The sequence below is a fragment of the Podarcis liolepis genome (assembly GCF_965112155.1).
Source record: "Podarcis liolepis genome assembly, chromosome: 12".
NCBI classification, from domain to species: Eukaryota; Metazoa; Chordata; class Lepidosauria; order Squamata; family Lacertidae; genus Podarcis; species Podarcis liolepis.
Genome location: NC_139563.1, coordinates 6,765,585 through 6,791,242, shown reverse-complemented (window position 1 = coordinate 6,791,242; position 25,658 = coordinate 6,765,585). Strand labels below are relative to the sequence as shown.

The 25,658-nt window shown below is 41.8% G+C and overlaps 1 protein-coding gene across 4 annotated transcripts; it reads right to left on the bottom strand.

The window, feature by feature from the left end:
- LOC310689261 (meiosis-specific coiled-coil domain-containing protein MEIOC-like) lies at positions 1–24,267 on the bottom strand. 4 transcript variants are annotated; one of them, XM_083466708.1, is made up of 10 exons: positions 22,817–22,887; positions 21,778–21,826; positions 20,671–20,794; positions 18,263–18,394; positions 15,374–15,540; positions 13,755–13,856; positions 9,407–11,165; positions 8,850–8,984; positions 8,102–8,282; positions 1–5,576 (listed from the first exon to the last, which is right to left on the bottom strand). In XM_083466708.1, exons 4-10 carry the CDS (start codon positions 18,302–18,304, stop codon positions 5,320–5,322), a joined length of 2,643 nt encoding a protein of 880 aa, XP_083322834.1. In that variant the 5' UTR covers positions 18,305–18,394; positions 20,671–20,794; positions 21,778–21,826; positions 22,817–22,887; the 3' UTR covers positions 1–5,319. The 4 variants fall into 4 exon arrangements, with proteins under 4 accessions (XP_083322834.1, XP_083322832.1, XP_083322833.1 ...); XM_083466706.1 differs by lacking the exons at positions 20,671–20,794; positions 21,778–21,826; positions 22,817–22,887 and adding an exon at positions 24,148–24,267; XM_083466707.1 differs by having other exon boundaries at positions 20,671–24,245.
- Between the last annotated feature and the right edge of the window lie 1,391 nt (positions 24,268–25,658).

The following is a 25,658-nucleotide window of genomic DNA, read 5'->3' as shown; positions in this document are numbered from 1 at the left end:
TTTAAATATTAAATACTTTAATTGTTTAAGTGTTAGCCAGCACACATAATAAGCACTGAGTGAAAATTACAAAAAAAAAATAGTATATCTTATATGGGAACCAGCAGCAGATAATGAAACATAGATAGAACTGAATACTTGTAGCAATCAAGCTCATACCAAGTTAACATTATATATAAAAACAATGCTAGAACAAATCACTCACCATGATTTTTATAGGATTCACCAAAACTCTTAACAAACCTTTTTCAAGACATCACAACTTTTTGTGCCTTTCTACAAGCATACCATTTTCTTAATATAATGGACAAGTGAACACATGTTAAGTGACTTCACACAAGTGATGATTTAGCCATAGCTACATGGCATCCCATTTCACTTAAAGTAATACCACAGGTCAGTGTAGAACAATCATCATCATCATCATCATCATCATCATCATCATCACCATCGTCACCATCATCCAGAAAGTTACAAGAGAGGTAGAAGTGAGATTTTTGCAGGTTTCAGACCCACAATTGTTTCCAGATACAATGAATCAGCACCTGAACTGACCAGCGGTAAAGTATCTTACAGCAACTGACCTCTCTGTCAACATGTTTCAGTTCAAACTAGCCAATCAATCAAATCACAATAGTTTTTTTCAATTATGTAAGCATCGTGTACACATTTTTACCATTCAACAAGATTGGCTGAAGATGCACAAGGTATTAAACAGCATAGTAAAATAGTATGTCTTCACATTATCTATAATAAAAACAAATTTAAGCTTCTCTTCCAAAATGCACTGGAAATGGTCTCATCTGAAAGAAAAGGCTCATGTTTCTGCACACCACAGACATTCTGTACTCACTTGTTTTGAGCTGACCTCCTGCCCAGTATACAGCCATCTCTTTTTCTTATCAATTTTGCCAACAAGTACAATAATTTATAGTTTATTTGGCAAAGCAGGCAAGATATATTACTAATTGTTGCAGTTTTGTTAAACTGTTTCTCACCAACCAGCTAAACCTGTCCATAAACTGAATAAGTAACTTAACACTTTTTTCCACTCAAAACTGTAGTATTGCTATTAAGTTTAACCAAAAAAAAAACAACCGCCCACATTTTTCTTTAAAAAAATGAAACCTAGAACAAAAAAATTGACTTTTAAAATTACTTACAAGATGCTACGAAATTCTGTTGTAAAAGCACTTACAAGTACAACTATTCATTTTCGTAATTTTATATAAATGTTTACCAAAAGTTTAAGTGTGCTGGTGATTAAGACCCATAAAACCATGCAGGGTACAATTTCAAGCTGGGTTTCCAGACAGGCGAGTAAAAACACACACACACACAATTCTCAAAAACTTGTAAATTTGCAGGCTGACTAGGTGTCTAGAGTAGAATATTTAGGCTTAAATGAAAGCAGTCTGTTTTCCTCATTCTAAAGGTGCATTGTTGTTTTTTTACAGATAATCCTGTTTCTAGCATTTATTGGTGCAAAACATTAAAGGAAAACCAAACACCATCAAACATAAAAATAGGTAACTAAAATAATGTTATCTAATTAGTTTTGTCCATTCACTGTAGATATTATTATAGCCAAAGTTCAGAAAAAAATGCAAAGCATTCCATATGCTCAGTAGAGCTTTGTTCAAAGCAGCAACCCTGTGACAGCCCCATGGGAGACTGTGAATTTTAAAACTAGGCGTTGAGAGTGTTGCTCCAAAGAGGAGGAACGAAAAGCACAAGTGCTTCTGGGCACATGCAAAGCAACCTTTGCCTGGTGAATTCTGTAGCTTTAGGTAACAGAAGATCAGGGTGTTTTTTTTAAAAAGGGGGGAATGGATCCAGATATTGGTCGGTGGTCTTCTGTTTACAGAATTAAACACTTTCCTGCTATAAAGGATCTGCCGAGTTGGGTGATCCTTTGGAGCAGCTAGGGTGGGAGCAGAGGGGATGGAAGGAAATCATCTTCCCGCTATCGAATTTCAATTTGCAGAAGGGCTCCTCTGGAGCCAAGCCATTAATGCACTACTCACTTTGTATCTCATCCTAAGGCTAAATGTTGCAACATTCTAGTAGCATTTTGTCTACAAATAAACAAGCCCTACATAAACAAAATGCCAAATAATCAACCAAACTAGACTCACATTTAGCTTTATGGTCATCTGCTACTCTTCTCAGTTTCCAACATCCCAGCATAAGGTAACAACAGAACTCACCTTCACAAAAAGTTTGCAACACACACACACATGCACACACTTTCAGACAAATCTCTTATTTTAGATTAGGAACCTCTAAATTTTGCATATCTAAGCTGCATAATAATTTAACACACCTGATATCAGAGTGCTCACGGGGCAAGTTCAGCAGAAGCTGTTAGCTGGAACATCACAGTGTGCTTTATTGGTACATATTGACATGAGTCAGAGGGGGCAAGAACTGCGTTGGTTCCGAGCATGCCTTATCTTCCAGCTTAACGTGTATAGGCGAAGTTCAGGATTAAAAGCAATGCAACTGTTCTGTATCTCCATGTGAAGAGCCCATGTATTGATTCTACAACTCATGTAAGTGCATGCCCTATGTGGCATTCGTACCATGTGACCATCAGCCAGCTGAACTTAATACTGCTAGAAAAACATCCTGCACAAATCAATGAAAGTGCAATAGAACTTTTTTTCCACCAGCAGAAAACTGAATTTCAGTTCACATGCATTAAATTTAATTGTATCTTTTGGTGGGCATATGTTATAGCCGTTTTATACTAAAAAAAAAAAAGCCAGCACAAAAGAAAATTAAATGAGAATGGATGCCTTCATAGGCAATATAACTAAAACAGGCACGTTTTATATATTCTAAAGGTAGGGAAACCAATGCTGGAAACTGATTATGAAACATTCATACTGTAAACTACAGCTATCAAATGCAGCTTATTATAATCCCTTTAAATATATTGCTTGGTTGCAACAAAAAGTGAGTACACAGTTATATTTTATCTTTTAAGACTTCGAAAGGCACATTACTTATAACCACCAATTATAACCACAGTTTTAAACAGTTTTCACAAATTAATAACTCGAAGTGTCTAATACACCCATTGCTACAAAGCAGTCCTGGAGAAGTACCATGATTTGGTCAACAGAAAAAAAAGGAAAGACTACCAAACCACTGTTTCTAAACACAGTAAGATTGTTAAGAGTAAAATATGATCAGCTCCTCACACTGTAAACTAATTCTAATCCACAAAGCATATATGACCTCATGACATTTAGTGCAAAATGCACAAAGCATAATTTCTCAGCCATAACAAATACAAAGGCTGAAAATACCAAACGAAGAAAATGGCACTTGGATTATTATGCCTTTCAATGATTCCTTTGTTTTTTAAAATGAAGAGGGAGAGCATGAGGTATCTGCAAGTTCCTGCTACACACACCTTACAGTCCTTTTACTCATTATTACATTTACTCTAAACATTCACAAAGTCAGGCTCCTTTTTGCTTTACTGCTCCTTTTGTGCCAGCATTTGGTGGGAGGCAGACTGGGTGAAGGTTGCGCTACGCATTGTCACCACAGCTATAGGTGGCTGCCTAGTGCTGCCTGTCTCTGCTCGCCTCTCAGCTAAACAGGAAGTGGCTGGGAGGGGGCAGAGTTAGACCTAGACAGGCCAGAGGTAGAACTTCTTCATTACCTGTACACAATAGGGCTCAAAGCTGGGCCTGGGGAGAGAGATTAAGTACATTTATGACGAATCCATTAATTACACTTCCGGGAGCAGTAGCCAATTTAACAACTTAGTAAGCAAGTAAAATCCGTTCCAAGCACTCAAACTAGGTTTCTTCTACCAGGGTCCCTCACATTTCCAAAATGGTTCTTTGAACTGAGACAACTGTTCTCCAGAATTTGCCACGGACATATAAAACACACACACATTACTTGTTTATCAGTACATAGAGGTATTCTCACGTTTTACAAGATTGTTAAAACATTAATACTCCTAAGTGATAAGAACCCAAACATTAACGCCCCAATCCAGAGATTCCTGTCACACACTGAAGCTCAGCAACATACACGCCCTTCCTATATGAACTAGGGTCTCCTCTCGCCCAATTTGTCAGGGACCAATTCATGTGTGTGCACCCCTTACCCCATTATTTATATGAAGCTGTCCCCAACATTACAGTGAAACTTTTGGACTGGTGCCTCGTCTGTTCCAGTTCTTGCCTTATACATTCACAATGGCCATATAATATATCTGATTGTCCAAGACACAGTATGAAGCCTAACAATGATGGTGATTAAACATACAAAATTTCCTCATGCTAAAAATAAATCAGCCAGCTTTGGTAACCTAGTACAGATTAGTTTTATATAGCTATTCCTACAAACATCCCATCTCCACAAACATTATATACTGTGTATATTTATAGGCTATATATATACACACACATACAGACCCTGAGCAAACATAAGCCTGATTATTAGGTCTTGCAATAGATCAAAACATATATTAAAATAAAGTAAAAAGAATATATTAACCATTAAAATAAATACTCAAATCATTAATAGCCATATGTTCATTAAGTGCATAACAAGTTAAATAGTAGTTTTAAGCCATAAGGCATTGATATATCCATTTCTAAATCTAAACAATTTAATCTCACTGGCTAATGCTCACTATAATGCAATACTTAATGCTACACATTTAGAACTCCTTTTTTATTTTCTTTCAGAATCAACAGATTCTGTTGTTCTACCACACTTATGGAAGCTGAAGTTTTGATTAGTGCAGCTTGCCACCTCTGTTGCTAATACACCTTCCAACACTCCTTCCAGATTTAACGCAACTAACATGAGCTGCTGATTTAATGTAACTACTGTGAGCCAGACCACTGGCAATTTCTTCCTCAGCTCCTGACAATGCCACAATAAATGTGCATTATTAATTATCAGCGTGAAACAAACAGTATTTAGTAATGACTTTGGCACTTAAAATATTAGCATTACAAAACCGAGGAATGAAGTGGCACTGTGTGTTCGATTGGTATCACAATTAGCTTCGCCACTTGCTAGTTTCCTAGTTAATGGCTTGAGTTACAGCTTTGGATTGGTGGCCAAGAATATGAACTACTATTGCTTGTCTCCACTTAAGCTGACCCTTTCTATTTTACACCCTAGACATAAACCACCAATATTAAGACTGCTGCAATACTACTACAGAAATGCATGTTATCTAGGCTTGAATCTCAGCAGTGGAAACGCAGCACAGATCCACTAGACTTGCTGGCAGCCTGGCGTATTTTCTACACTGCTGCAATTACTTGGATGCATTCACTGTATGACCTGTGGAGGCAGTTCGCGGTTCTCTCTCTTGTTTTCTTTGTCATCATGCTCCACGATGTCCTTCACTTGCAAGCTGCCAATGACAGGACAGAGCTCTTGCAAGGCCCTTTCCACTTCTTCTTTTTTTGCTGGTGTGTTCATTGAAGTTTTCGACAGGGTCATCTGAAGAGCACACCATAAAGCTGTACGTGCTTTTCGTGTGAAGAAAGCCAAATCTTTAATGGCAATGGCCAGAGCAAGGACATCTATAACAAAACCAGCATAGCATCATTTACAATTTCAAGAGGGATGTTTCTCCCCAATACTGTAATATAGAGTCTGCTAACGTTTTCAAAGAACCAGCCTTCGGATGTGAATATTTTATTTATTTTTATTTCATAAAATTTATATTGCTTGATGGTAAAAAAACCAATAAACCTTAAAGTGGTTTACAAAAAGATAAAACAAGTAAATCAAGAAAGAATTGCAACAGTACTTTAAACATATGAAAGTTAAAATGCTAAAACAGATTAAAATTGCCTCAATTTCCTACGCATCTGGGTAAGCTTGTTTAAATAAGAATGTATTTAGCTGACAAGAGTGCGGTGAAGTATTTCACTGCCAAAAGTATGCATTAAGGACTTTCCAAATCCATATCACATCATTAAATAGATGCACAAACAGTCAGTTGGTGATATTTTCATGCATTTAGGGCATAGGACTTAAGGCGCATGTTTCTGCAGGAGACTGTGTTGTAAGCAACACTACAAATGAACATTTGAAGATTCTGCTGCAGGACTGAGGAAACTTTTCATCCTGGCAGCTGGATCTAAAGTATGCTGCAAAAAAAATGATCCTGGCCAATCCAAGCAGGGATTGTTTTCAATTGGAAGCCCCTGAGTAGAACCAACCTCAGTGAGGTTTGCATTTGGCATCAAATTTAAAAAGCAGTGAATCACAAGCCCCACTTGCCAATGAACAATCAGGGGTTGCAGCCTTGCCTTTATCTGCCTCACACCTGAGTGGGGCTTCGGGGAAAACAGTTGCAGGCCAAATTAGACCCCCCTTCAGGTTTAATTAGGCCTTTGGGCCGGAAGTTCCCCTCTGCTTTACTTTTGTATTCAGCATCAACACTTACGTCAGCAGGATTGAGACCTCAGTTACTGGGTCTTCCTTGAATATTTAATGCTTGGACATAAAATAACACTGAAGTTTTACAATTCTATAACAGAATGAACCACCCGTTTTCTATTTGCTATTTGAACACACCTGTCACAAGTTTTGACTCAGGATCTCTTGTAAACAAAAACAAAATGCCTCTCTGGAGCAACCTACTTTTCTCATGCATCCTGATAATTTTAAGAAGAGCAAAGAACTGTGGGATAATAAATATGACGTGTCTAATCACAATATTGGCATTTACATGTCATAAAGCAAAGAGCTGTGCGGTAATCTGTGTCTCAGTTCTAGAAGGACCTTCTTCAGGATTTTTGTTGACTGAGAAGAGGTCTCTGATGAAACTCCAGATATGAGGGCTGTACTAAAATACATTACAAATACAAAATATAAATCCAGACACTTTGCACCCAACCAACTAAACCTGACAGTAAACAAGCAGCAGCCTCTCAAAGCAGAAAGTTGCCACTTCAGCAACTTTCCTTGTACTGTATTATGATGTTACATGTTTTCTCTTTGACCAACCACCATAAGCAAGAAGATGCATAATGCTGCAACATTATGAGATGAAACAAGTTATATTAGAAAAGAAGGAACTGCAACAAAATGTATTCCTGCTTTAGCAAGTTGGACTTAGATGACCCTTGGGGTCCCTTCCAACTCTACAATCCTATGATCCTACCACTAACCCTAAAAAGGAATTATCCTAGATCATGGGTAGGCAACCTAAGGTCCGGGGGCTGGATCCGGCCCAATTGCCTTCTAAATCTGGCCCGTGGACTGTCTGGGAATCAGCGTGTTTTTACATGAGTAGAATGTGTCCTTTTATTTAAAATGCATCTCTGGGTTATTTGTGGGGCAAAGGAATTTGTTTATTTATTTTTCAAAATATAGTCTGGCCCCCCACAAGGTCCCTCAGACAGTGGAGCGCCCCCTGCTGAAAAGGTTTGCTGACCCCTGTCCTAGATCCAGCCACCTGGCACAGGGCTTTGAGGCCTCTTGTAGGAGGCAGTGGGATGGGTGGGGAAATGTCTACTCTAACATAACAGGAACATAGAACGTCTTATACAGAGCCAGGCCACTGTTGCAGCTTAGTACTGTCTACTCTGATGGGCAGCAGATCTCAAGGGTTTCAGACAGATGACATTTCCAGTCAGACCTGGAGATGCTGAGGACTGATCTTGGGATCTTCCGCATGCAAAACAGCTGCTCCACCCGTGAACTATGACTCTTCCCCCTAATGCCTGCTGTAACAATGTGATAAAACAGAGTAGGCTTTTCACTTCAGAATGCAGATTTAACCAAAACCCATATTAAGATTTTGCTCTCTGAATGGGAACATTACTCCAAAAGTCCGTTTTGCAGGTGCCACAAAGAAATTACAGTGGTACCTCAGGTTAAGTACTTAATTTGTTCTGGAGGTCCGTACTTAACCTGAAACTGTTCTTAACCTGAAGCACCACTTTAGCTAATGGGGCCTCCTGCTGCCGCCATGCTGCCGGAGCATGATTTCTGTTCTCATTCTGAAGCAAAGTTCTTAACCTGAAGCACTATTTCCGGGTTAGCGGCGTCTGTAACCTGAAGCGTATGTAACCTGAGGTACCACTGTACTTGCCTTTTTCATTGTTGTAACGAGATATTCCTTGCCTCTGATGATTAGCAGCATTAACAATCTCATCCTTGCGCCTTGCTCGGGTAGCACAGATGGCTTCCAAATGACATCTCAAAGTGGCAGATATGTTACCATGGACAGGATGACCACAAAGCCGTTCCATTTTCCCAACTAAAGTGTGTACCTAAAAAAGAAGAATACTTCATTAGGGTTTTTAATACTTAAAAACAATCAGATAGGCAAAATCACGTGACAGCAGCTAGGCACTTCACGCTGAATGTGAGAACGCAGCTAATCTAAATTTAGTAGAAAATATTTTGGAGGAGAAGCAGTTAAAAGCAATTCAGCCATGAATAGAAGCGACACTCCTCATTGCAGCATGAGAAACATAAAACTACCGTATGTTATGAAATTACTGGCAGGCAGGCAGGGAAAGCAGAGGAAGCAAGGAAAACAGTGAAGTGGCCCTTCAGGGTTTAAGCATCCAGCCACCCTCATTTGTATTGTACATTCATTTATATTTTTATCCTACCTTGCCTAAGCTTGAAGGAACACACAAAATAGCCACTTTAAACCAGAACCCCAACAGTTCCCAAACTCCTTTTTAAGATGAGTCTTCCAACCCCTTCTAAAGGCCACCACAGTTTTTCTTCCTCTGGAAGGCTGCTGCCCACCTCAGACTGGGCTAACATAATTTCTCAAAAACGTGACGAAGCAAAGCATCAACCAGATCTTGGGTGAATGTGCTTACTCTCGCCTGCTCCCGGAACTGGTCCACAATCAGACGATCCACTCGGGAAGGCTTGTCAGGAAGGCGGGAGAAGGGAGCGTTATTTGAGCTGGATACCTGCTTCCCTGGGAAGTTCCTGGCCAGATCTGCCTCTGCCTGAAGAGAAAGCAATAGAATTAATGGAATATGTTCCTCTCTATTGCTTTTCCCCATCCTCTCCACCCGTTTGTAGCTGGCGAGAAAAAAAGTAAAAATGCTCCCCAGTTTCCTACCATAAACCCCAAAAAGCCTACAGACAAAAAAACACTCAGGCAGTGAACAACAGGCACTATGCAATCATTCTTGGCCATATAAGAAGGCAATTTCAGTCTTGCCCCAGTCCTCCTGGAGGCTGGAGACAATGAAGAAGCCACGCAGATTATGTTATCCAAACTTGGAAAAAGATTTGTCAGGCTGGATATAGTCCCCAGTCGTATGTTTTCCCATCTCTCCACAATGTTACCAGTAATGCTATTAACATAAAAGCTAATGTCACTATTAACTTCCCCTAGGTTTCACATTACTAGAGACTATGTTACCTTTTTGCGTTCCCTCTCTAGTGCTCTCCACTGTTCATAACAATCTTCTAGATGACTATGAAGCTCATTTGCAGCTCCACTGCGATGCTTTGGAGGTCTATAGTGGTTAAGAGGTGGTGGAAAGGCCAAGTATTGTGCAGGCAAATCTCCACAGAAGAGTTTGTTAAAGAAAGGACTCAAATAGGGTAGGTCATCATAGTGAAGGAGGTCAGCGAGTTCAGACAACGGAAATGGCAATGGAGAAAATGCAACATTAGCTGGTGATGAAAATGTGGGAGGATTAAATGGAGGAAAATTAGGCATATGTTTATAACCAGGCATTAATGGGAAGAGAGGTAGGAAAGAAGGATTGATGAAATCAGACAAATTGCTGCCATTCTGTTCTTCTGTTCTTCTCAATATATCAGGCTGCGTTTGATTTGGGTTTGCATAGCCTGGGTGTGGAATCCAATTATTTTTATGTCTTCTCTCATTCTGCCTAGTTCTCTCATCAGCAAACTGGCTTTGCTTTTTATGAAAACTATAGTGTTTCGCAGACTCATTTATGGAATGCTTTTGTGACAGCCACCTGGAGGAAGCATTCATGGATACTTCACCACTGTATCCCTCTCTAGTAGCTAAGGAATCCTTCTGGGTGTGTCCAATAGGGTTAGGTTGCTTCCTATTTTCATTGAAGTTTGAAAACCCTGAGCTGTTAGGAATGTTAGCAGATATATGTTTCTCATCTTTTCTGGAGTTCAACATTGGGGCCACCTGTGAATAAGAAGGCTGGGCTATAGATTGACTGGTGGAAGATCCACCAGACTGAGTTGAACACCTTGAAGACAACTGAGAACTCATTTGCTTTTGCTTCCCATAAGTTGCAAACGATGTAGCCACCGGATTTAGTATCTTACTATCCAGCCATGTATATCCATTGTAAGATGAATTCATATTCTGTAGTGCTGGCTTAAGAGGCAAGTGATTACAGGATGCTTTCTGATGATGTAAGGACATCTTACATTCAGTATTGCCAAAGTTCCCCTCTGTAGTGATGCAACTGTGGTTATTTTGTGGGTGGTTTTCCTGCAATTTTGCATTCCTTCCTTCTGGAAAGCTATTCTCTTTATTAAGTGGACTGAGAAGGTATGGAGATGAGCAACTAAACTGTTGAGAGTCATAAGCAGCTGGGAAACCTGTATATCTTATATTCTGCTGGATCACTGGATCCCATATTCCATCAGCGGGAGAATTAGACAATTGAGTGAAATATTTGCTTGATCCTTCTGTGTCATTTTTCCCAAGCATGCCTCTTGCATGGTCAGCTTTCTGGAGTTCTTTAGGAGTATTCGTACTATCTTTTATTCTAGTATGAGATGAGAAAGTGCTAAAATCAGTATGGCTCTTCCCGTTTCCACTGTTTAACTGATTTTTGTTATAACTGGGCACATTCTGATATGCAAGTCCACCTTGATGATTGATTCCATTACTCTTAAAAGCCTTGTTTTCTGAATCAGCATTCTTCAAAATCTCATCAGGTGACCAACTACAAGGATCAGAAGTCACAAGCCAGGATCCTATAACATGGAGATCTTCAAGTTCTTTCTTTAGTAATTCTACAGATGTCTTTTGCAAGTTTTCTTCATAAATATTTTGAGTACCAACAAAGTTTGTAGGATCTTCATTTTCGAAGCATTTTGTAGGAAAAAGCCCTGAGAAGTTTTCAGTTTTTTCAAAGTCTGATGACCACACGGGTGGAAATAATCTTGATAGAGAATTCCTGTAACAAACCAACAATTTAGTGCTAAAAACATTTTGTTTCTACAACATAACAGAGGAAGCTGCTTTATACATTCAAATCAATGAACCACCTGCCACTGTATTATCTACATTTAACAGGCAAGAGGTATTTTCCAGTCAACTGGAAATGTCAGAGACTGAACCCCATTTGCATCCTCTAACAATCTTTGTTTTCATAAATTCAGAAAAATATGCCATTTATGCTGAAAACATTAAAATGTGAGGATTAATATACTCTTTTGCTGAGCTGAATGTCATCTTATGAGTTTTATTATGGTGAAAGAGCAGAACAGCTTGACCTCTATAGAAGATCTGGGGGATGAGGTAAAGCAATCTTAGCCTGATATAGAATTGTAGAGTTGGAAGAGACCCAAAGGGTCATCTAGCCCAACCCCCTGCAATGCAGGGATCCCAACTAAAGCATCCATGACAGATGGCCACCCAACCTCTGCTTAAAACCTCCAAGGAAGGAGAGTCCACAACCTCCATAGGGAGACCATTCCACTGTCAAACAGCTCTGACTGTCAGAAAGTTCTTGCTGATGTTTAGTCGGAATCTGCTTTCTTGTAACTTGAAGCCTTTGGTTTGAGTCCCACCCTCCAGAGCATATCTGCTTAGATTACCTAGGAGACCTTTCCTGCCAGCTAAGGCCAACTGCGGAACCAGGGGGAGATTATTATTATTTTTGTAATCATGGCTGGACAGGGAAGGGTTAAATCTCTGCTCCCCACAAGCTAGTTTGATTAAAATTACCCTCTGTGCCTTATATTACATTTTTTAAACCCTGTTGTGTGTAGTTGCTAAGAACTAACTCTGACCCTAAAAAAGCCAATGCAATTCTGGGCTGCATCAATAGGAGTATAGCATCTAGATCAAGGGAAGTAATAGTGCCACTGTATTCTGCTCTGGTCAGACCTCACCTGGAGTACTGTGTCCAGTTCTGGGCACCACAATTCAAGAAGGACACCGACAAACTGGAACGTGTCCAGAGGAGGGCAACCAAAATGGTCAAAGGCCTGGAAACGATGCCTTATGAGGACCGGCTAAGGGAGCTGGGCATGTTTAGCCTGGAGAAGAGGAGGTTAAGGGGTGATATGATAGCCATGTTCAAATATATAAAAGGATGTCACATAGAGGAGGGAGAAAGGTTGTTTTCTGCTGCTCCAGAGAAGCGGACACGGAGCAATGGATCCGAACTACAAGAAAGAAGATTCCACCTAAACATTAGGAAGAACTTCCTGACAGTGAGAGCTGTTCGACAGTGGAATTTGCTGCCAAGGAGTGTGGTGGAGTCTCCTACTTTGGAGGTCTTTAAGCAGAGGCTTGACAACCATATGTCAGGAGTGCTCTGATGGTGTTCCCTGCTTGGCAGGGGGTTGGACTTGATGGCCCTTGTGGTCTCTTCCAACTCTATGATTCTATGATTCTATGATTCTATGACCCTTAGAAGCAGACCAAATAGGCTGATTTTACAGGAATGTTATTTGTTATTCTACAGGGTATTAATTGTTTTATTAGGAATAGCAGGCCATAGAGTGCTGCCCTATGTGATCAGTGAAAGTACGGTATTCTTTTTTTTTCTTTTTTGAGCTCTGAAGGAATCACACTCCTAGTTCTGAAGTGGTTGGCATTTTAAGTGCCATCTGCTGGTGGAGATAGGCATTTATTTACCAATTTAGACTGCAAAAGAAAGAACCATATAAACAAGTCCAACCTGCTTCTTTTCCTACAGTTGTCTACATCGAATAAGGCTCTGGCTGCCATCCTTGGGTGCTATTGAATTCAATCTGATATTCTGAAGGACTCCTCTAGACAACCTGTTTAGCAAGGCCAAGAAGGGGGGTGTTATCAGAGGGGCAGCCTCCATATACACTGCCCAAGCTTGTGTCCAGGGGGGGTCTCTTCAGACAGATGGGTGCCAAGCTCCTGATCTGCTCACACCCAACTTACAGAGAATTTAGACTACATCTGGGCTTCATTGAGCATTTGTTCTGATTTGTCTGTGATATGACAATGAGCGTTCATCCTGATTTGCTTGCAAAGTGTTTACATGTCTTGCCATTAACCATCTGTTAATCTCCTACTTTTCAAACCAGTATCCCATCACCTTATAAACAGCAAAAGTCTGGCCTTTTTAAAGTGGATTGGTTGTGCTTTAATTCATTTTGATTGTGCAAACTTAGGGCTTGTTCGCACTTCTGCTTGTCCAGCCTCTTTCCCCTAGGAAAACCCGTTGCTGATCGTTGAACCAAAACGTATGTCCATCATTTTCCTTTAGCTTGATGTTTCTTCTGATTCAGTGGTAAACTGCAGGTTTTCCCAGGGACAGTGTCAGGGCAAATGAAAAAATGCTCTGAAAGCACAGGACAAATGGAAAACCTCTTGGATCCACGGAACAAGGAGAAGTGTGTACAAGCCCTTAAAAGTTTTGATATGCCCTTGAATTCCTTCCGCTAAAGACTTAAATGTGCTTAGGATCAAGAGTTAGCAAAGGTAAGGAGAGAACAGTTTTCGTGAAGCTTATAGGCGACCTTAAAATAGATATTTATATAAATAGTCATCAGCTTACCAGCCTGTAACAGGTTCTTGCCTGTTTGGCTCCTCCAGGATACTTGTCACTAAGCCAAACATATCAGGGCCATTGCCAGAATAAGATAAATTTTCCTGTGTTCTGAAAAGAGAGATATTTGAGTATCACCTGTACCAAGAATCTAAGAAGAATGAGCCTTCTAAATGAAGTACCTTTAGTTTAGGGGTTTTTTTCAGAGCAATATTTTCATGTTACTGAACAGTTCCGTAAGCCACCTCAACCTTGGTGGAGGCAACATAAAATAAATAAGGTAAGCAGACTAAATACCACAATTAATAAAAGCATTTGGGAAACTGACAAGCAATATTTACTGAAATTAATAAGCACCTCAAATATGAAAAAGCTCAAGTATTACCCCGCTTGGCTTATCAAGATCAGAGAGCCACTAATGCACGGGAAATTAGAAACACTGTGTGTAGCGGTGAGGTAATAGGATGAGATGTGAGAATGTAACTAAAACAGGACAAGTTAACTGTCTTCCATTGTATCTTTCCACCACTTTTAAAGCAGGAGAGAACAACATGACCAAATAAAGAATCTTGTTCTGTTTTTAATCTTATACATACTAATCCCAGCATAATCACACTCCCAAATGACATGAACGAAGAAAGGGTATGTGCAGAGATTCTAAGCCAAACCAGCCATAGAGTAATCTTGATTTTAGAAAATGCATAGAAATGGAAAGAAGCAAAAGAAAACCAGACCAAAAAAAGCAAATTAGAGCTTGCAATCATTTTCATAAGCAAACAAGCCAAAGTCAGACATTGTGATGTAAATTCAGCACCAGTTTGATAGCAGATCAGTAAATAAAAAAGACAGAAAAGGAAGCAACAGTGAGCATTGTGCACAGTGTACTATGAAGTCTCACAACCTGGTAAAATTAAAATTAACTCTCTTCTTAACCTGGCTTCTCTCCAACTTATTACTTCATTAGGCAAAAAGCCAATATAACTCCTGCTAATTGCTTCAATATGGCATTTTAACAATGTCACCAAGCAATATTAAAACTGGGATACAAACATCAAGCAAGGAGACTTGATTCATCAGAACAGCACATGGAAATAGGTAACTTCACTGTATTACTTATGTCAAAATATTGCTCACAGAAAAATTGTGAGACATGCAATAAGTCTAAATATAAGGGATTAGTTCTGAAAATTGAAAGGATATGTTTCCTAAGTCACTCTATTTACTGCATTAAGCTGTATCATCATGCACTGTCCGAATTACAACTGAAACAAAGTTGGCCATACATTACAGGAAAAATATGTTTTATTCTGTAGCAATATCTTCACTGCAAACAATTAAGTAATGTTAGGGAAGAATACTATATAAAGCTTTGCTGACAGGTGTACCCAGTTGTGTAGGAAGGCAGGGGAAGTATATGGGTGTACCCAGGGTTCATCCATACTTCTTGTCCCACTCCTTTCCCTTGGAGAAAACCACTCTTTAGAAGCTCAATTGGAGCAAACAGCAATTTGAGAAACTGCTCAGATCAGTGCTTTCTAAGCACAGGACAAGCACAAGTACGAACCAGGCCTCTATCAATCCATTTGTAGATTTCTAGAAAGAACCACAAGGTGGCAATCACTTCATACCTTTTTTTGGTGCAGCCATGTAATGGGGCAATAGCATTGGCATCATCTCCACATGTTGACCAGCTACTGTAAAACTGGGGAGACTCCACAGTGGACGGTGTGTTAGTTATTCCTCCAAACAAAGGAGAGAAGAGCTGTGTGTCCATTTCTTGCTTAGTGCGGTTTACCTGAGTTGAAATTCAAGAGGGAGACATTTTAAGGGGAATGAGCATTTTACACGCCAAATGACCAGACAAGCTCACTTTGTTGCCTTCCCTTTTGATATTAGAAAATGAAACAAAAGAAAGTTATTCTTGTCATTACTGTTTTACAATAACGAAGCATGGGGAAAAGGTACAAGTACAGGCAGTTATGACATGCAATGCCTTGCTTAAGAAGTGTACTCACAGATCAACACACTCACACCACATTTTGGTAAAGCATGTATGTTCCTACAGAGCTATTAACTGCACATATGGGAGCCTTCTGAGCAACAGGAGAAAGAAAATAATAGAGCACAAATGAGACCTAGAGCAAGACTATATTCACCAGTGGGCACAGGGAGAGTGTCAGGTCAACACAGCCCTCCCTCCCAAAATTTAAGAATAGTACAGTGGTGCCTCGCAAGACGAAAAGAATCCGTTCTGTGATTCTCTTCGTCTAGCGGTTTTTTCGTCTTGCGAAGCAAGCCCATTGACGGATTAGCAGATTAGCGCTATTAGCGGCTTTTAGCGGCTTATCTGCTGATCGGATCAGCTGATAAGCGGCTTAGCGGCTTAGAAAAGGGGGGGGAGGGGGAAAAACCAGCAGGAACTCGCAAGACATTGTCATCTTGCGAAGCAAGCCCATAGGAAATTCCTTTTGCGAAGCACCTCCAAAACGGAAAACTCTTTCGTCTAGCGAGTTTTCCGTCTTGCGAGGCATTCGTCTTGCGGGGCACCACTGTACTGCATTCTCTACACAGCTACCATTGTTCAAGAGAGTGTGACTTACATGCTTAAAAACGGGGACATGTAATGCTGTCTTACCCTATTGTCAGAGAATACAGAGTACTCTGTGCGAACTACAAAAATAACCAGTTGGTAAACAGGACTGCATTTATGCTTCATGTAAAATGTTCAGCAGAGTTAAGATGTTGAATTGCATGGAATGAAGCAAAGTAACATTTACTTGATTTTTGACTAGAAAGACTTCTTACTGTTCAGGGAGAGCCTGCAAAATGCATTTGGGCACCAGAAGAGAACTTCCAGGCTGCAGGCCTAATTAGCTTTCCCCAATGTGGGTTTTTTTTTAAAAAAAACCACTCTCACCTATTGATTACCTGACATCAGGCACTAGACTGGTGAATCTGTGGTACTAAACTGCAATAGAATTAGGAGCACACTTTAAGTTCACTCCCAAGTCTTCATTTTTCTGCTGCCCCCACCTCCAAGACAGAAAAAGGTGGCAAACTCAAAAAACCAATGGATTCAAGCTGAAAGAAATAATCAGGAAAGCACTTGGTGCATTCCTGATTCGTCATTTTCAGTTGCTGCAAGTGAAGCCGAGTCATCAGACACCCATCCTATGACACCAAGTGAATAACAGGTGAGTGGTCCTGCTCACTTGTCAAGCTGGAATGCAGAGTGAGCCAGTTCCAGACCTGGCCCACCAGCTGGATCCAACCCCACACCTCTGAATTAGAGTGAAAATAAAAATATACCCTAAGAATTAACAAATAGGGCCTGCAACTAAAGGTTGCAGCCTACCTCATTCTCCTAAAGAAGGATGTTTCTCTTCAGAATTCCAGATGTCCAAGAACACTAGCCTTGTAGTTAGGTCTGAGGGTGCTGGAGGGGCAAGGCATTTCCTCTGCTACACTACGTAATTTCAGGGGGCTCAGGTTTAGCTGCCAACACTGTACTTGAGGAGTTTCCTTGCTTGGCTTCCATGTTAGGCATGAATGATTTGACTTCCTCGTGGCCAGCACACTCAGGGGGGGCATAGGACAGAGAGAATTATCAGTTCCTCTTTAGTCAGCCTACTGCTGGCTCCTTCAGGAAACGACATGGAAACAAAGCAGACTGGTGGAGGAAGAGGGACATGATGGCCTGTGCCTCTTCCACCAACCTGTTTACTTGCCTGCATGAATTCCTTGTGGCCGACAATGACCAGGCAACTACCGTATTTTTTGCTCTATAGGGCGCATCGGACCATAGGGCGCACCTAGTTTTTTGGGGGGGAAATAAAGGAGGGAGAAATTATTCCCCTCCCCCGCCCCAAAGAGCAAAGAAGCCAAGACAGCCAGCGGGATCCATCCCACTGACTGTCTTGGCTTCCTCTTTAGCCACGCACAACCTCTCCAGCCAGCAGAGGCTGCCCGCGGCTTCGTTTTTAGCCACGGGGCTGGGGCGGGGGAAGCCCGAGCTTCCGCCGACCCCAACCCCCAGAACAAGTCCGGGAGCGGCGGCAAGCACTGCGGATAGCTGCCCAAAGCTGCACTCCAAAGGCCTGCAGATAGCTGCCCGAAGCCCAGGGTGCGCAGCGCTGCACACCCCGGGCTTCGGGCTGCAGGCTGCTATCCGCAAGCCTTCGGAGCCCGGCGGGCACTCCCGCCGTGCTCCGAAGGCTTGCGGATAGCTTCCTGAAGCCTGCATTCGCTCCATAGGATGCGCACACATTTCCCCTTCATTTTTGGAGGGGGAAAAGTGCGTCCTATAGAGCGAAAAATACGGTAGTTAAGCACAAGGCTGATTTGCAAACCTATATACATCTATACCTAGCAAGTCATCAGAGCATGTCTATACTACCACACTCTTCTGGGATGGTCCTGCTTCATTTCTGAACTGCTACACACATACACACAACACACCCTGCATTTGCCAGGAGGGCGAATGATTCCTAATAAAATTCTATTTGCTGTGGACTCACCTGTGGCTCATAATGACTGAATGTGGTGCTTTGCTTAACCATATCCTCATTTTCAGTGTGCAGATTCTTGTTTCTAAAATGAGTAGCATTTCCAAACAGACAGAGGTTTGAAGTCTTAACCACAGGTCTCACCTGTCCAAAAATAATCCAGCAATTCAGTTGATAGTAGCTTGCAAAACATTTAATAAAGCTAAACATAATTAAAAGCGAAGTGGCATTCTCCCCAATATTTTGATGAAAAAAATCTGCAAAAGTTGAACAAAAAAATGAGAAAACATTCAATATACTATTGTCCTCCTTTCTAAGGCTCAGTTGCTTTCCAACCTAGTAAGAAACATTCCTTGACAGGTACAAATACTTGCTGCTAAATGTGCACCTTGAATTCCAAAACAATCTGTGAAATGCTGTACTAAAGTCTGCAGACTGGCAGATTAAAGACTAAATTACATGTGATGCCTGGCTGTGTGGAGCTTGTCCCAGCCTTTTTACTTTTTACACACACACACACACACACACACACACACACACACAATGCGGTTGCATAGGCTACAAATCAAAGTACAGGGCCAACATGTCTTAAACCCCTTTCCTTTGTGCTCTTTTGGGGACTAAAACCGAATCCCTCCATTTCCCTTTTGCCCTGCAAGAGAAACCATATGGCTACCTTCATTTTTCCAATACAGTGGTACCTCAGGTTAAGTACTTAATTCGTTCCAGAGGTTTGTACTTAACCTGAAACTGTTCTTAACCTGAAGCATCACTTTAGCTAATGGGGCCTCCTGCTGCTGCTGCGCCGCCGGAGAACAATTTCTGTTCTCATCCTGAAGCAAAGTTCTTAACCTGAAGCACTATTTCTGGGTTAGCAGAGTATGTAACCTGAAGCATATGTAACCCGAGGTACCACTGTACAGCAACACAAAGCAGCTGAAGTGGTGCTGGAAAGTTCTGCATCATAGCTTTGTATCTTGCCAATGGTAAGCCATCTATTTCTTCTTCCTTTCTTCAAATTTATATCACTTATCTACTTCAATTAAACTCTCTTCTTTTATTGTTAGCTTTGTATTTATATATTTTCCTAGTGGCAATGCCTCTACTTGCATTGTTCACTGACACCTACCTACCCACCCACCGACCTCTTAAACTTCACCAAGCCCTGTTCCCCTTACAGCTCACCCCCTGCCCCCTCCTATCACAGCTCACCAAACCCCCACTCCCTCTATTTACACTGAAGTAGCTTGCCTGACTTGCCACTTCTTTCCTCTTCACCCTCTGCTGCTGAAGGTTTCTTTTATTCTTTCTTTTTTTGAGGGAGGGAGCTATCATTGAGCTGCAGTTCGCAATGTCAGCTGTCTATGGCTAAGCGAACTGCAGTGTGACAATATCCTTATGCAAATCTCGGAATATATTGTTCCGCACCATCCCAATCTCCAAGCGATTCCAGGGGTTCCAGGCTCCTACCCAAGGTTTGGTTTACTTGGAATGAGGAACAGCAGACTGTGGTGTCTTTAGGCTGTATGGCTTGCAACCTGAGTCTACAATGCAGGGGCTCACAGCATTAACATCCCAGGAGACCTTGCTTCTCCCATAGTCGCAATCTTGGAATCAAGCAGACATCAAACATGGCTCTCATTCTCTGGCTTCTGCCAATAGCCTGCTTCTAGCCCAGCTCTCACACACTCAACACTAGCTCTTGTCCTTCTACCCTCCAGGTGAGAGGGGGGGACCCTCTGACACAAAACTACATCCTTTGTTAATGTATTTTTAATCTTTTGTTGGAAGCCGCCCAGAGTGGCTGGGGAAACCCAGCCAGATGGGCGGGATAGAAATGATAAATTATTATTATTATTACTTTGTTATTCTAAGGACCATACTTAGGTGATAACTAGATGTTGCTATGATCTATTATAGGAACACCATCTCTTTGACTAGGAAGCCTCTTGACATGGCCTAAAAGGCCCTGTATCTGCTGCTGAGTGAGAGAGACAAATTAGGGATGCACAGGCCAGGTTTTAAAACTTATATTACTTTCCTGTATTAGCAAACTGCAACCTTTCTCTCCACACTCCACTGAGGCAGATAGAAAATTTTCTGCTTCCAAATACAAGTTTTATGGATGGATATAATGGTAGTCAAATTGGGCAGTTTTGAAATCATAAAGGAACCATGTGTGCCTATATAATAAATATAAATGCAAAATTATTTGGGCATGTTAAAATTAGTATGTTAACAGTTTTCAGTGTTTTAATTTTCCCTCTTGGAATTTCTTAGAACATATGTTGTTAAGTTATCATGGCCTTGAAATATCTACAAGCATTCCTTTAAAAATAATTTCAAATAAAGCTTTGAATTCATTTGAGTATTTTGGGAAGATGAAGCAACATTCATGCTGCAATCCTATACACACATACCTGAGAGTAAGGTCCATTGAACTCAACAGTTCTTACTTCTGAGTAGACATGTCTAGGATTGTGCCATAAGTGCAGTTTATTTGAGCAGGGAGCAAAATCAAAATTTCAGTTCAAATACCTGCAGCTACTTGGGGGAAAAATAGAAATTATAAGGCGTATAACATTGACATAGTGTATATTTTTAGTTTTATAAAAAAAATAGCCAAACATGCTAAATTAGAGCCAAATCTATTTAGGGCATTGCAAACTTTTCACATTAAAAGTTTTCCAGAAAATCCACATCACTTCCCCATTCAAAAGTGGTTTCAAGTATCTGGTTAACATACCCCTTGACATTTAATCTCTCACGTCTTCAGCATTTTGAGTAAAGAAACTCAGCAACTCCCTGTTTAGAGAAATGACACCACCACCACCTTTCTAACCATACAGCAAATTCAGCTTCTTTAAATGCAACTTTGCAGAAGTTACTTTTTACATTTTACACCTTCCCTTCCCAAATTCAAAGTGTAGGAAGGGGTAGAAATTAAATTCCCCACCCCACTTAAATGTCCAAACAAACCTGCACAGGGTTTCTATTACAGTAGTTGCTTCTTGTATATACACTTTATCATGAACACAAACCCGAGACAGAGGCACAGGCTTTACATACATTCAGCTCTGATGCAAAATTCAATCTAACAGCTATACCGTGTTACATCGCACCTTGTCCAACTGCCCACAGTGCTGCTATGTGACGCTTACACATGACAACTCCGTTACTACTCAGATACAGAAACTGTTGCCAGGCTATTGTGTTTCTTCTCCACCCACTGGAGAAGCAGGATAAACAAAGCGAGGAGAATGCAGGGTTGGGTCTAAACACTGACACAGATTCAGAAGAAAAACTAACAGCATTGTCAAGTACTGTACTCATATGCTCCAAGAACCACATTTAATCTGCACATAACCAACCCACAGGAAACCTGATGGTACTATAAAGCCACAATGCATTTTCCAAACATAAATTCCTATTTGGACAGATCTAAAGTGATATGCCTCCCCACAAAAATTTCAGAATGCTAAAGGCTCTGTCTGCCTTTGCAAAAACAAGAGAAACACAGAGCTTACGTTTTTGGCCTTCTTCCTTTACAGCCAGCCTCAGCTGTGCCTGATGTCACTGGAATACCAGTATGTGAAAGTATTATGGGAATTGTAGTTTTCAGACTATTGTGAAATAGCTATAAAGTACAAGGCTCTATTACTGCAGTAACTCCCCAAAAACCTGCAAGAGCTGTCCTATTGTACGGACAGAATGAATTGGGAAGGGGCATAAATTAACTATTCTGTTCACTATGTCTGGCTAGAATGCAGTTTCTATGTGAAAAGAGCTCTCTTCTGCTTTCTATCCTTTTAACATTCATAAGAAACAATACAGTACAGTACTGAGCTAGTACCTAGATGAACCAATGGTATGATGGTGTAAGGCAGTTTCCTACATTCTTAGGAATCTGAAAGACTTGAAAGTGACTTATAGTAGCTGGCACAAAAGTCAAAATTACTTTGGAACTGAAGTGCTATGTCTGTCCTATTAGAAGTAGACTCAAATTGCTGTGCCCATGCTAGTCCCATAAAAAAAACAAAATCAAAAGTAACAGTCGTATAATACCTTTAATGAGATAAGAAAATAAGTAGGTTTATAATTTTTTCTCTAGCCCACAGGTCCCATGTAATGCAGAGGTGAAAGTGTATTACCGAAGGAGATTAATTTTAGGTGGTAGAATTAGATATAAAATCAACAGAAGCTGAATTTGGGTAGTGTCATCTAGTGGCTAGAGGGTACTAAACCAGTTCTTTATTTCACTTTGTGTTTTCTGCCTCATGGATTAACTGTGTGTCCCAGCTAGAACTAGAGACACAATCCAGTTAACTGTTGACTGTTGACTTTTTCAAAAGGAGAGCAGCTATGCTTCTGTCCTATCATCTTATACACCAAGAGTTCTCCAGCCCAGCTAAATAAGCATTAGCAGTTCCCTCATTCCATCTTATTATTAAACTACATTCTGGGATTCCCCCCCCCCCCAATCTAGCAGACAACAGCTTTTATTCCTTTTTAACGTCTCATTCATAACCCAAACGAAGAGTTTTAACGAACACAAAGCTCGCTTACTTTTGCTTTCTTCATAAAGCCCCAATGAAGGCACTCCCCTACTTTCCCTTTCTTTTCTTGGATGAGAGAAGGCACCCTTTGGAATGACAGTTATGCCATGTGAGAGGTTAGCAATCCACAAGTCACTGGAAGGCCATGGCTCATTTAAAAGCAAATCCACCTGCTCAAAGATTGCAGTTTGAAACACAGGGCAATTTATTCACTGTGCCAGATTTATATTTTTATCAGCCTGGCGGCAAGATGCTTTGCTGCCCATCGCTAGTAAGGTAAAGGGACCCCTGACCATTAGGTTCAGTTGTGGCCAACTCTGAGGTTGCAGCGCTCATCTCGCTTTACTGGCCGAGGGAGCCGGCGTTTGTCCGCAGACAGCTTCCGGGTCATGTGGCCAGCATGACTAAGCCGCTTCTGGCGAACCAGAGCAGCTCATGGAAACGCCGTTTTTAACTTCCCGCCGGAGTGGTACCTATTTATCTACTTGCACTTTGATGTGCTTTCGAACTGCTAGGTTGGCTTGAGCAGGGACTGAGCAACGGGAGCTCACCCCGTTGCTGGGATTCGAACCGCCAACCTTCTGATCAGCAAGTCCTAGGCTCTGTGGTTTAACCCACAGCACGACCCGCGTCCCGTGAATCGCTAGTAGACAACGTTAAATGAGATTGGGGGCGGGCCACGTACACCACCCTGGAGCTCCTTGGAGAGGTGGTATAAAAATGTAAGAAGCAAATGAATCAATGAATAAATAAATAGATATATGAGGGGAGTAGCAAAGGATATGTGATTACCAGGGCTGGCCCAAGACAGCCCCTGAGTCGAACCACTAAAACAGGCATAGGCAACCTTCGGCCCTCCAGATGTTTTGGACTACAATTCCCATCATCCCTGACCGCTGGTCCTGTCAGCTAGGGATCATGTGAGCTGTAGGCCAAAACATCTGGAGGCCGCAGTTCTCAACCTGCAGGTCCCCAGATGTTGTTGGACTACAACTCTCACCATCCCTGACCACTGGTCATGCTGGCTAGGAATGATGGGAGTTGTAGTCCAACAACATCTGGGGACCCGCAGGTTGAGAATCACTGTCTGGAGGGCCGAAGTTTGCCTAGGCCCGCACCGAAACGACACCCCCATCCACCCGCCAGGGAAGGAGGCGGGAGTGAAGAGCAACACCAGGACCCGCTGCACCTGTGGATTCTGCCGCCTGAGGCGCTCGCCTCACGGGTGGGCCGGCCCTGACTTCCACTCTCCCGCCCCACGTCCCCCCCTAGACCCAGCCACGGGCGCAAATAGGGTCGCCGCTCTTCCCCTTCCCCGCCGCGCCTCCCGCAGGGCCTCACCTCTGGCCGCCGGATCCCTCCTGAGAGGGGAACAGCCAGAGCACGGGCGCCGTCCGCCACCATCTCCTCCTCCTCCTCCTTTTCCTTCCCGCCTCAGCAACAGGGGCCGGCGCTGGTTGGTTGGACGGAGGAAGTGGGCGGGGCCTGCCGCTAAATTATTCTCTTTCCCTGCCGCCGCCGGCTCCCGCAAATAGATGGCGAGGGGGCGGGGCCGCGTGCGTGCGTGCGTGCGTCTCTAGCAACTCCGCCCACCTTGACACGCAGCCGGGAACAGGCCAGGCGGCTGGTATTTGTGCGCGCGCGCCCGCGCTCCGCCCCGCGAAATGCGAACGTTCGGAGCGCCTTTTTCGAACGGCTTGCGCGCGCGCGCCCCTGCCCCCGCCTCGCGCCTCGTGACTGAAAAGTCGTTAACGGCCGTTAGGCTAAAACTGCCAAATGGATAGGGTTGGAAGAAACCATTTTGGTCGCGGGGGAGGAGGAGAAGTGAAAACGGGAATGTAGAGGGGGAAGAGAGATCATTTTATAAGTTTATACGCATCAATAAAAGTCCTTCCTTTCCCTTTTTTCCCCCGTTCCCACAAGCTTTTTGGGAACTCCTTTTAATGAGGGGGCTGCTGCCGTACTGTCTTTTTATTGTAGCTATTCAAATAATTTTAATAGATTTTATATATTTATATAGTCTTATTTCTATCAATGTTCACTTGTTTTGAATGATGGGTTTTTTAATTAAAAACAAAAGTTTTAGCGGTTCTTATTTTTATATGTATGCCCTCTTGCGTCCTGCCCGGGGAGGAGGGAGCGAGGTATAAATAAATAAGAATAATAATTCTCTTACTTTATTCCACCTGCCCTTTCTATTTCAAATTGTAACCAAGTCAAAATGAAAAACGAAGAAATAGGGAAACTACCAGGGGTGTTGTTATTTTGTGGGGTGTTAAGATGGAGAAAGGGATGGTGAGGAAGGAAACTTCCAAAAGTAGCAAATGGGTGGAAACTGAAATATCACAAGGCTTGTTTGCATGTGATACTTTTAAGTCAAAACACTCATTGAAGGGTTTTTTTGGGGGGGTGGGGGCAGATCAGAGAAATGAATGAAAAATTAAAAAATTGAAATTGTAAGACATTTGTGCACATATAGATATATCAATTGTATAATCATTGGTGTTCACAGAGCTTGCAGACTCCCTCATGAACCATAATCCCCAGATTCCTTTTCTTTCTTTTTTTTTAAAAAGTTACTTTCTAGCATTTGTAATAACTCAAGTTGTTTAGTGTGGCAGCGCCGACACTTTGGAACTCCCTGCCTATTGAGATCAAGCAGGTTGCCTTCACTGCGCTTTTTTCAGCACCTGCTAAAAACATTCTTGCATAGAGGAGGCCCATTGACAAATTGCAGCACCGGGTGGAAAGACCGGGCAAAGTTGTTGCGGTGTGCACAGCTATAATCTTCCTCCGAGAAAGCGGGCAGGGTGGCCAAAAGCAGGAGGAGGAGGAAGAGCAACTGAAGAGGG